At 35.1% G+C, this 12852-nt stretch overlaps 1 protein-coding gene across 1 annotated transcript in view; it reads right to left on the bottom strand.

Annotated features, from left to right (window-relative positions):
- Window positions 1–553: 553 nt before the first annotated feature.
- The window catches only part of LOC106882016 (serine/threonine-protein phosphatase PP2A), a 19389-nt gene continuing 7090 nt past the window's right edge, over window positions 554–12852 (bottom strand). Inside the window, exons 2-7 of the mRNA XM_014932566.2 lie at window positions 12009–12218; window positions 10337–10510; window positions 6885–6974; window positions 2785–2946; window positions 1718–1836; window positions 554–854 (exon numbers count right to left, since the gene is read on the bottom strand). Of these exons, the coding sequence (XP_014788052.1) occupies window positions 782–854; window positions 1718–1836; window positions 2785–2946; window positions 6885–6974; window positions 10337–10510; window positions 12009–12218 (828 nt within the window). The 3' untranslated portion in view covers window positions 554–781. The remainder of the gene's footprint in view (window positions 855–1717; window positions 1837–2784; window positions 2947–6884; window positions 6975–10336; window positions 10511–12008; window positions 12219–12852) is intronic.

Consider the following 12852-nt stretch of genomic DNA (forward strand, 5'->3'; position numbering starts at 1 on the left):
GTCCACCATTCCTTCAGTTGCTCCATTTTAAAATAATAATAATAATAATAATAATAAGAGTGAAGAGAAACAAAGATTTCTGTAGCTATACGGAGGAGATTAATAGGATGGATGGGGAAGGGGGGGGGAGCAAGAGACAGAGAGGGGAGGGGGAAGTAAAATCCATCAGAAACAAACAGAAGTGAAGAGCCAGCTCTATTATGAGATGGAGAGGGGGAGGGAGAGGAAGAAAGAAAGAAAAGAAAATCTTATATCACATAAGTCTGCAGGACTTGGTTAAACATTTAACAAGAATAGATGTTGGAGTAAGGAGAAAGAGAGAGAGAGGACAAAACTGATCTATGGCAGCCTTGTTTCCACCAATAATAGATGAACTATGAATGGTGTTACTAAACTAAAGGGTATGTACGTTAGGAGGAAGGCGGGGATAGCAGTAGACAGCTCATGTCATTCAAATTATTAAGAAAACCCCCCGCAAAACACACACACACACCATCGTGTATGTCTTACAATACTTGTTGGCTGCTTTCACATTAAAGAATAGAGAATGGTCTTTTTTTTTTTTTTGAGGGGGGATATATTTATTTGTTTTGTTGTTTTTTCTTTTTTTTTAATATTTTGCAAGAGTATGTTTTTATCATTTTGCCACAGCTCCCAATGAAAGGGACCAGATGCTGCTGATGCTGTTGTACTTAGACTAGTTACCAAAAAAAAAAAAAAAAAAAAAAAAAAAAAACAGAAAGTTAGCTGCCCAGTACAACTAAAAAAATGTTCAGGGTTCTTAAAGGAAATAATCAGGAGTTCGCCGTGTTACGTGTGGCTCTCCTCGTCTTGGTGCTGGGTCAAACTGCAAGCTGAAAAAGGAAAATGGAAAAATATATTACCAGGGCAATATACGAAGTTGGAATGGAAAAAGGATAGACATCATCATCTAATTTATCTTTTACTTGTTTCAGTCATTTGATTGTGGCCATGCTGGAGTACCACCTTCAAAGGGTTTAGTCAAATCAACCACAGGACTTAGTACCATGCAGTTGGACTGGACCCAGAACCATGTGGTTGGGAAGCAAGCTTCTTATCACACAGCCATGCCTATTTATTTATTTATTTATTTATTTATGTGTTTCAGCCAAGTGGCTGCGGTCATGCTGGTGCACCACCTCTGCTTGCATGGGTCAAATGAAATTTGTCAAGGTAGATTTTTCTACAGTCAGATACCCTTCCAGTTGCCAGCCCCCAACTCATTTCCAAGCAAGGTAATATTTTCCCCATGGCTAGTTAGATCGACCCTAGTATGCAGCTGGTACTTACTTCATTGCCCCCCGAAAGGACGAAAGGCAAAGTCGACCTCGGTGGAATTTGAACTCAGAACATAGGACAGAGGAAATACCACTAAGCATTTTGCCAGGGGTGCTAATGTTTCTGCCAGCTTGCTGCCTGAACTAGGGAAATATATTAACCTGTCAGCATTCCCATTACATCTATACTTGTAGCTGCAAGATCTTGATAGGGTGTTTTTTATTTTTGGAATGACAATGTAGGGTAGGCATGCGACACTGGATCCGGCTGGTCTGAACATGAACAGAATATTTGGACCAGTATGGTCTGTTTCAAATGCTAAGGGGTTAAGTTGGAAAAGAAGAAAAATAATTCTATAGAGATTTGAAAAACACAAAGCCAAAATCATGTAAAAAAAAAAAAAAAAGGTTTAACTTACAAGGAATACTTTAATGCATCATCAAGTTCCATAATTGCAGCTTGATTACCACATCGATAGCAGTAGTTAGGAGCACTAAATATGGTTACAACATTCCTATCATGACACCAATTGTAACCCTGAAAGTTAAAAAAAAAAAAAATTAAAAAATGAAAACAATACACGTATAGTTCACAAATTTTAAGGGAACAGAATTACTCAAACAGAAAACAAAATCTCATGCTTTAAAACATGCATGGGCAACCTGTGGCCCACAGCATGTTTTTATGCTCTCAACGAGTTTCTAGGTTACTAATTTCATACTAAGACAAAATTAAGAAGAACTGCAAAAAATTCGGTGTAAAGTGGGCAAGTAATATTTCATGCATATGAGTTCTATCATGCAGCCCTCTCCCACTTGGAAATGGTATGATGCGGGTCCCAGTTGACACAAAGTTGTCAATCCCTGCTTAAAGTAGCTGTGAAACTTTTAAGAGATTCATTATCATGTTCACATTTTTTTTTTCCATGCTGGTATGAGTTGGACAAGACTTTTGGAAGACAGTATTCTGCACTCCCTGACACCAACTTTTTTTCAAGTAAGGTAATTTATTCTACCATTTTTCACAAACTGTCAAGGTGCCAGACTTTTTGGTGTATATGGTTATATAGGACATAAACATCACCACTGTTATATGGTTATATAGGACATCACCACTGTTATATGGTTATATAGGACATCACCACTTATGGTTATAAGGACATAAACATCACAGAGTGGTGTCAATGTAAAAATTTGAAGTGGGAGACGTGCACGTGCACACAGAGGCTTCTGTACTGGTCCCTTCTACCAAATTTCATTCATAAGGTATTGGTTGACTTGAGACTGTAAGCAGAAGACATCCAAGGTTCTGCACAGAGCAACCAAACCTAACAACCACATGATGTCAAAGTGAAATTTTCAACAACACAATTATGCTTCAGAGTTTTAAAACAAAATCTATTTTTAAAATGTTACAATTGAATTTTAAAATTAAACTTATCACTTGAATAAATACTGCAAAGAATCTCAGAAGATTTCAACTTACCTCCATGACAAGTTGATGAGCACGAGACACCAATGTAAGCCCATTGGTATGATTAAAAGTTTCGGAAATATCTTGCCCAAATGTGTATCCTGCACCACGAGGTGAGATGCCCCAACCACCACGATCATCTGGATCCGACCATAGAAGATCGCACATTGGACCCTGGATAATACATTCAATGTTTTAAGTTCAAATCAAGATAGAAGTACAGCAAAATTATAGACAAACAAAACTCTTAATCTAAGTAAAAAAAATATATATTATTTGCTATAAAGCCCAGGAGGGAGCCTGTATGTAGTCACTTGATCTGCTGAAATAACCACCAGATTTCACACAACTATCTTAAGTTGGGATGTTCACATCTAGAATACTTTTGATCTGCTAAATCATCACAAACATAAGTTTTATTTGCAATACAAATGCCAAGCCAAAATATATTCCCTCAAATACAAGAATAGCCTAAGGAGCAATAATGAGTTAATTTCAAATGTTAAGCTAATCAATACTTGTACAATAGAGAGATTTACCATAACCCATAGGTTTCATTTTATATTATCAATATGAACAACTAATTAAACTCAATTTAACCTTTTTGTTACCATATTTCTGTTAAAACATGCAGACTGTTTCAATTTTTTAAAATAAGGAAGAATCTATATATATAATCATCAACAACCATTTTCCATGCTTTTGCATGAGTTGAAAAGAGTTTATGGTAAATTTTCTCTGGCCGGCTGACCTTCACCTGGTTCTAAGCATAGTAATATTTACCCACGGCAAACACATTCTCTCAGAATGACAGTGACAGTCATTTACAACTATCACTTGATGTCAAGACAAGGAAATACAAACATACACACAACTCACTTCCTTCAATTTCCACCTACCAAATTCACTCACAAAACTTTGGTTGGCGTGAAGCTAGAGCAGAACATACTAAAGAGTGGAACTAAGCCCAGATCCAAGTGGTTGGAAAGCAAAGTTCTTAACACACAGTTATCCCCATGCCTATAAACATATTTATACACACACACATGTTCAGTTCAGATTACACATTCAAAAGAGAGGATTCATCACCCTATTACTAAAACTGTAAAGCTATAAATTTGATCAGGTTAGTAGACAATATACAAAGAACCTATTATTTTTGTTAGACTATTAATTCTAGAGTGACCTTTAAACCAGATTTTAAGAACCTTATGTAACAGAGGTCACCACAAATATAAAATGTTAGCCAAATCAATATTGCACTAAATTACAACAATTTTACAAACTTATCTGAAGAAGGAATTACAGAAGCTTGTCTTATTTTAATTTTATTTTGGCAGAAAATTTATTTACAGTATTAGAATGTAACTATCTACACATACACACACATATGGAGAATATTTTCATTACTTTCTCGAGTGATTTATTTAGTTTTACGGCTTTTTCTCAACAGGTTTTTACATGCTACTTATTATAGACACATATATTTTTGTTCATTACTCCACTGTTTCATTATACACATGTTCACACAAACATGCTTATGTGCTATTTGTGAAATAGGAAACCATTGTCTATAACTAGTGTACAGCTGACATTGAAAGTATTTTAAATTTCTCATAAAAATTTCAGATTTTCCTGCTCTACTAGCTTTAGACCTACCTCACCCCTCACCTGCAACACTGTGAGAATTTATAGATTACAATATTTTCAGTCTTCTGTACTTCAATTAAATCAGTCATGCTGCAGCTACCCACTCCTTAATACTGAAGAAACTGAATCCTAACCCACTTCACTATAGCTCTATGAAAACAACTTGTTTTTTTTGTAAAAAGACCTTTTGTTAGATGCAAGATATTTTCATAATTATATCTACACCTCATACTAATTTTAACTTTTAATACATGTTACCTAACATTATGCTTGAAAGCAACAACTCTTTAAATAACAAAGCACTGTTACTTCAGTAATAAAATCCACTGAGGTCTTTGTCTTGAGCACCTAGATAATTAGCCTTCATAGCAACTTTCAACTCTTCTCAAGCAGGCAAACTGAAAGTCTGCACTAAACCCGTCTCACTAAAATACAATTGTTAATTTAACACTATCTCATAAGTCATTAGCAACTTCAACAAAATAAAACTTATGGCCATTTGCTAAATGACTGCCTATGACTTAGAGCAGTAGTAAGATCTTAGCAAGCTGAATCGGTGACTGCCATATCTCATGTGACTTGCTTCTCAGGAAAGGTTGCCTGTACTTGGTTTCTATAAAAGGAACCAGTTACATGTAACGTGATCAGTTAAACAAAACCATGTCTTGTTGATTTAGACTGGATCTTCAATGTTTGTATGAATTTAAAAATATATCACCTGAAATATTAGAAGAAATGTTTTGGAATTGATTTATACATCTTATTTTAACCACTCAATTATAATGTAAGAGGGCAACAACCAATTTCATTCAGATTGAAGCAATGAAAATTTGAGAGAGACCATAATGCAAAGTTACATCTTGAACTGGAGTCAGTTCAACAACCTACTACTTTGCGTGCTTTTCACTAAGAGAGCTTATAATCAATGTTTTTATGTCTGTTTGTGCATGACGGCATGAGTTGGAGGACTCTTCTCTAGCAGAGTGTGCCATTACTTGTAGTAAAACAGTGTAAGGTTTGTGGATCTTGAGATCAGGTTTTACTTCTTCCTATATGCCTTCCCTCTTTTCCAAGTTTTATCTACCGGGATCACCTTTACTCACCTGTTGTTCTTCACCCTCATCACAGGTCCATTATAACAGTCCTTTGTCTTCCTCCATTACTCTGAGCTCACTTCTGCACTGTTTACTCATACACATTTAAATAACATGAGCGCTAAATATTAATGTCTAATTATGAAAATATTGTAAAAATGAAAAAAAAACAAAAAAAACATTTCCTTGCAATTAAACTATGCTGTAACAGGCTGAGGCAAATAATATGACTATTACAGCCACCAAATGCCTTCCGGGGAAAAAAAAAAAAAAAAAATTCAAGAGCTCTGGCAAGTAAGCCACCCAAAAATATAGCATGTCCTAATATAAAACTAACAACCGCTTCAGATTATTCTGCCATCTGCCAGATGTAATACTTACTTATTTCACATTGTTTTGAATTAACCATATATTATCTCATAACTTTGAAATACTGATGATGTGATTATATTTAGTTACGACATTGTAGAGCAGATGTGAGAGGCCAATTCTGGCTAGTTTGAATATAAAAACAGATAGAATATTTGGGCCTGATATGGCCCGTTTAAAAGCTAAGGGGCTAAAGTAGTACCAGCTCTACCTGGTACTATAATCTTTTTTAATTTCCTAATTTGATCAATTAGCTTCAAGTGACAATTGTTCTGTTACGCTGCTAGTCAATGAATAAGATACATTCCAACAAAATCTTGCCACCCTGAGCAGGTGACTGCTCATCTAACATTAATCATTCCTGATGCTTTCAAGCCTACACAACCATCATAGGAAATTTCTGCTGACTCCATATCTGCAGAATGCTTTACTCCCATCACATTTATTGTTTACAGCTGGAAATCAGAGCAGAGCATTACCATCTGCCAATTGTCATTCAATAAATTAATGGCAACTTCTCAATAATTCTTTGAAGTCATTTTTAGCTGTTGCTACAAGTACAAATGAATCCTTATTTCAAAATTACTCCATATCTTCACTCATTCCAACAATCTAGCAACATGAAACATTTCATTCTTATCAACCGCACTGTTGATTCCTACAGCAAAATAAGCCTGGCAATTTGCCCTGTGGGAATGCTAAACTTCTCGACCAGAAATCTAGTAGAGATAACTACTCAGTTTTTACCTTTGACTAATAATTATGTAGTTATTTAAATACTACTCTATTTAGCCAAGTAATATTCACATGTAGCAAGTTAAACTTTCCTTCTCTGAAAACAATCTCTTGTTGTAAAAAGAAGAAACAAGTAACCACTCTAGATGCACAACATCTTAATAATAGTCAGCAATTCTGAAAATACTGGATAAAATTTTTCTACAAAATACTAAAGTGTAGTAACAATCCACATTTATAATAATTAAAAAAATAGATACTTACTTCGTGAGGTACTTCTTGTATTCTGTCAAGAGCCTTTATATGATCAAGAGAGTCTATGGAAGGGGACAAGCCACCATGCAGACAGAAAATCTGGAAACAAATTCAAAAAATTTCATTACTATTATTTAGGACAGGTGCCGTGGTGGCTGTGTGGTAAGAAGTTTGCTTCCTAGACACATGGTTTTGGGTTAAGTTCCACTGTACAGCACCTTGGGCTAGAGTCTTCTTCTATAATCTCAGGCTGACCAAATCTTTGGTCAGCCCCAGTGGATGTGGTAGATAGAAACTGAAAGAAGCCCCTTGTATCTACGTGTCTTTCTTTTTGTCCCTCACCTCTGCTTGACAACCCATCCCTATAACTTAGTCTGGCAAAAAGGACTGACAAACTACCAGACTTTAGGAAAAATTTCTTTAAAAAGTACTGGGGTCAATTTGTCTGACTTAAACCCTTCTAAGTGGTGCCCCAGCAAGGGTACAATCCAATAATTGAAACAAATAAAAAGGTAAAAAATATTAAGTGACAAGGAACAGCATGCTTGCACAACACACACATGCAGTGTTATGGCTTTAAATCCATTCCAGGATTTTATGTGGATATCAGCAATAAAAATATCCCTGTATGAAAACTTGGTGTGGTGTTAAACAGTAACCTATACACAAACAAAGGACTATTTTGCCATACAAGCATTCTAATTTTTCTGTCAATGAAATACCAGTTCAGAGAATCAATATCATAAATCACAGGTTAATCTGTTTTCTTGCCAAAGACACACGAAATAAGGTGGCATTTTGGCAAATTTGTTCAGAGAGTTTGATAGAGAATGTCTTGTGGCAGTCACTGTACATTCTAAAGCTTAGAGCCACCCAAGATCACTTATGTTTTTAAATACTGGGGGAAACTCTCTCTCTCCCCTCCCCAGAAGAAATCAGCTGTGTTCAGATCTCGATAGAGATGGGTTCCACAAGGTTGGAAAAGTTCAAGACATGCTCTGTGTCATGACAATACAGCTGCAATCCCACCACACACAAAATGAAAACCACCAAATACATTTCATAGAGTTTGTATTAACACAAATGCAAGCTAGAATCGGTAACTGATACAAATACGTGCATAAATAACTGGCACTCTGTCATTTTCTATGACAATGGTTCCAGTTAATCCAATCAATGGCACAGCCTGCTTGCGAAATTAACATGTAAGTAGCTGAATACTCCACAGACATGTACGCTTAATGTAATTCTCAGTAAGATTCAGTGGAAGTGACTAAGTAGTCTACATACAAATGTACTCTAAAGATAAACTTCAAGTAAGCCTGAAAATGTGTGACAAAACTGAAGATTTGAATCACAAGTACAATTTATCCTAAGAGCTTCAGCACAGTCTCTCTATACCCAGCATGGTTTGCATCAATCTACAGCTAATGTATGATGATAATTGTACAATGTACAATGCAGGGGATGAAACCTGGATACATGAATTTGGAAAGCAAATACATGCCAACACAAGCACTTCTTCATGGACTTGTCAACCTGCTATAAAACAAACACTACCAGCAAAAGACCTATTGATCACCAGCTTGTTGAATCAAGGCCAAACAGGTTAAAGAGCAATGGCACATATGTTTATAGACATGAATAGATAAATGCTACCACGAAAAAAGTTTGCCACAAAATATTTTAATTATTTAACCCTTTTGATACTAACCCGCCTGAAATTGCCTCGGTAGTACAAATGTCTTGTTTTCAAAAATTCTGATTTGAAATCTTCCACCAAACCTTAGTCACAATTTATGCTCCTAACAGGAGCTTAATGATAACTAAGTTATTTTACTAAATTTGTTGTATTATTTAAAATTAATTGAAAGAAACACAGAGCATCTCAACAGAAATATGGTAATAAAAGGGTTAAGACAAAAACACATTACATACGATACAAAATCCTACAGAAAAATTTAAAATGCAACAATTAAATTCTTGTGACTGAATAATTCAAAATAACTCATTCTTAGAGAAAGAGAGAGAGATGGGCAACTATCTATGTTCCGAATATGCCACAGCTACTTCAATATTTTGGAAAGAGAAAAGACAAAATGATCACAGAGTCACTTGACAACAAGATCCTGACAGAAATATGACTCACTTCTTCAATGACAAACAAAAACCAACTAAAAATTTATTTAACCTAAATCTCTGTCTCTTTTCAGATAATGTAGGAATATGAATTGCAAAACTTAAAATTATCAAATGTTTTAAATATAGCAAAGATAACGATTTTAATAATAAAAAGTGACAAGGTTTCAGTTCAATGTTAGCAGTTGAATTACATATATTATCTGTTTCTGTCATTAGACTGCAGCCATGCTAGAGCACTGCCTTGAAGAATTTTTAGCTGAATCAATTGACCCCAGCTCTTTTTTTTAAAGCTTGGTACTTTTTTTCTTTTTTACAACTTTTGAGTTACAATTCTGCTTTTTCATTACATCAGCATATTGAAACTAAGACAAACCTCACCACTACTACAAAATATAAACCTACCAAAGCATCGATAATATACAGCTGAAGTAATTTTTAATATTTTAGTCCTTAAAGTTTAAAATAGTTAAAATAAAAGGGTGCCTTCATAAAATCCTGAATATCTAATAAAAGAAACTCATTAAGGGGACAGACCAATGTACAACAAACAGTGTCCTCAACAGTAAGCAAATAGTCTTGGTTGGTTGGACTGTTACAAGATTCCCATCAAATAAAACTAATCCTTTCAGTGGATTGCTAACAGACAGAGGGGCAACTCAAAGATGGACTGGTGCTGGGTGTCCTCACCATTAATCTTTTGGTGGGGTAAACAAGCACTAAAGAGATGCAACAGGGGTAAGTAATCTCCTGGCAAAATTGGCTGGAACAAACTGACATAGTTTACCACTGAAAGAGCCAAACAACAATATTTCAATAGCCTCACTTACTGCAGGATGTAAGGCTAAGAGAGGTTTACATCTGGTAAGGTATTACAACAGAACAGAACAAAGTAGATATCCATTTGAAAGTGAAGCACAAAACTAACAACTATACTCTTTGATGATGTCTGATATTGGATGAAGGTCCCTGCACACCTTGGAGAAGATCTTATGTACAGATGTACACCATATCCACATACAATCAGAAATGGAAACTATTTAAGATGAATACACAAAACAGAGTAGACTCATTTGCCTAAACACAAAATTTCAGAGAAAGAAAAGGAAAGCCCCTAACACACAATAATCCAAATAGTACTGAAGCACAGCTAGATTTTATGCTTATAAACAGTAAATGGATTAACAGTGTTATAACCTGTGGGGCTTACAACTCTTGCTATAGTTTCACTTCTGATCATAAAATGCTCACAGCAAAGGTTCAACTAAGCCTTTTAAAAAATAAATAAATAAATAAATAAATAAAATGGAAGACAAACTTACTTGTCCATCTACTAATGCTGTTAGAGGAAGAAAATCGAAGAGATCTGTGAAAAACTTCCAAACATTAGCATTTCCATACTTCCTCAAACATTCATCATAAAATCCATACACTTGGGTAATCTGTCTACTTTCATGATTTCCTCGAAGTATAGTTATTCTGTCCTTATATCTTACCTGTTGGAAGAGAAAAAAAAAATGACATTTTTATGAATATACACTCATGGCTTTAACAGTTTCAAATAACAAAACCAGAGTCTTTGGAAAGAAAAACACTGGAAAGTTGATTTACAGCAAAATCAATCAAAAGTGTCTACTCCAACAAAAAACAAAGAAAATATTCTTTATAATATTTGTGTAAATTTTACTTTCATAACAAATTCAGAAATAACAAAATCCTTGTTAAAAACAAAGATAAATTATTTAATTTAGACCAAAAAGAAATATGAAATATTTAGCAGAAAATTCTTTATTACATCTCTGTTACATCCTTCTCCATTCTCACCCTAGCTTGTGATCTTATGTCTGCAGGTCTAGGTGAGTAGTTAAGAAGTTTGCTCCCCATCCACACAACTTGAGGTTCAGTCCCACTGCTTGGCCCCTTGGGCAAGTGTCTACTGTAGCTCTGGGCTAACTAAAGCCTTGAGTGGATTTGGTGGATGAAAACAAAGAAACCTGTCATATGTGTGTGTTTAGCACTAATGTTGGTTTTGAATGTTCAATAGAACTATTACATTATTTGGCGACAGGTGAGGGTTGGTGATGGGAAGGGTGTCTGGCTGCAGAAAATCTGCCTCAATGTATTTCTATCTGACCCATGTGAGCACAGAAATGTGAACATTGAAATAATGATGAACCTTTTTCACATTCACTTTCTTCTACACCACCCATGCAATGAAGTAGTATTAAAGTCCTCTGCTCTTTATGAGGTACCGGCATCAGTGATCATTACATGGCACCAGCACTAACAGGGTCACCAAGTACCTTGAGGACAACAAAAAGAAACTCCACATAATCCTCTATAGTACTCAACACATTAAAGACCTGTGTCAAGATGATAGCACCAACATTCCTTGAATAGTTTGTAGTCAATCTTGTAATACATGCACATACAACCATAGCCAACAAAAGAAACCTCCACCTGGTTGTTCAACCTGCTAGAAATAGTAGCCAAATATTCCTTAAATTGCACTTCCACCTTAATAAATAGGTCACATTGGGTAATGTAATAACTACCAGATATAGTATCAAAAAAATAATAAAAAAAACAAAGAGCCAGGATTACAATGTCTTTTAACCACATGACTAAGCAGAACTGCACAAAGGTGAAATAACAGTAACTAATACAAACAACTGCCATTATTGGTATTGCTTGCATGAGTCAAATGGAATTAGATGAAGCAGATCTTCTATGGCTGGATGTTCTTTCCATTGTCAGCCCTTATCCATTTCAAAGCAAGGTAGCATTTCCCCAGAGTCAGATGTCTTCCCAGGATTCAACAAATCCAAAGACTGCATGGTGCTCCAATGTCCATTTTAGCATGGTTGCTGCGGCAGGATGCCCTCTCTAACTCCAAATTTGATGTAACAATCAAATAGTTATTGAGCTGTTAATTGTATGTGTGTGTGTGTATATATAAAAGTGCAACTGGATGAAAACAAAAATGAAACTCACTTTTAGAGCTACCAACAATGTGACAGTTTCAACTGAATAGTATCCTCTGTCAACATAATCTCCCATGAAAAGGTAATTTGTGTCTGGTGATCGACCTCCTATTCTGAAAAGTTCCATCAAATCATGGAACTGGCCATGAACATCACCGCACACTGTCACGGGGCATTTTACTTGTTGTACATTGGATTCTTTTGATAATATTTCTTTAGCCTGTAATAGAAAAACAAACGAAGCAAATAATGAAACTCAGAGTGTGCAAGTATAACATGCAGATAAAGTAAAATGCAGCTATCAGAAATGAATTTCTTGTGTCAATTCTATTTATCACAGACCTGTCAAGAAAATTTAATATTTATATACCACTAGAATATTAAGGTGCCCAGTTTAGCAGCCACAGAACCAACTTACTAAATTACTATTTTGTTATAGTCCTGCCTTCTTTTCAATTTATTTTGAAAATAATGAAGAATTTGATAAAACAACTGACACCAAACCTGTGTACAAAATAAATTTTGATGGAAGATTTTTTTTTTTTTTTAAAGGTAACTTTTTAAAACAGGAAGCTCATGTTGGACCCAAGGCAGTCTCAGACTGATTTGTATCAAAAGGCTCAAATAAGCTCCTGAATGCTCATTTCCTAGCCAATTATGTGACTGAGGATATTACATGAACAGAAAATCTTTTAAAATAACAAATAAACATTTTCAATCACTTTACATCTGTTTCATTTTAATGATGGCAAAGTTGGAAAAGTATATAACAGTTATTTTCATATATGCCTTCTGGTATCAAGTGCTGTATGACCAAATGTTCTCAAATTAGATGAGGTTTGAGTCTATGAGCA

This window comes from Octopus bimaculoides, chromosome 21, assembly GCF_001194135.2.
Source record: "Octopus bimaculoides isolate UCB-OBI-ISO-001 chromosome 21, ASM119413v2, whole genome shotgun sequence".
NCBI lineage: Eukaryota > Metazoa > Mollusca > Cephalopoda > Octopoda > Octopodidae > Octopus > Octopus bimaculoides.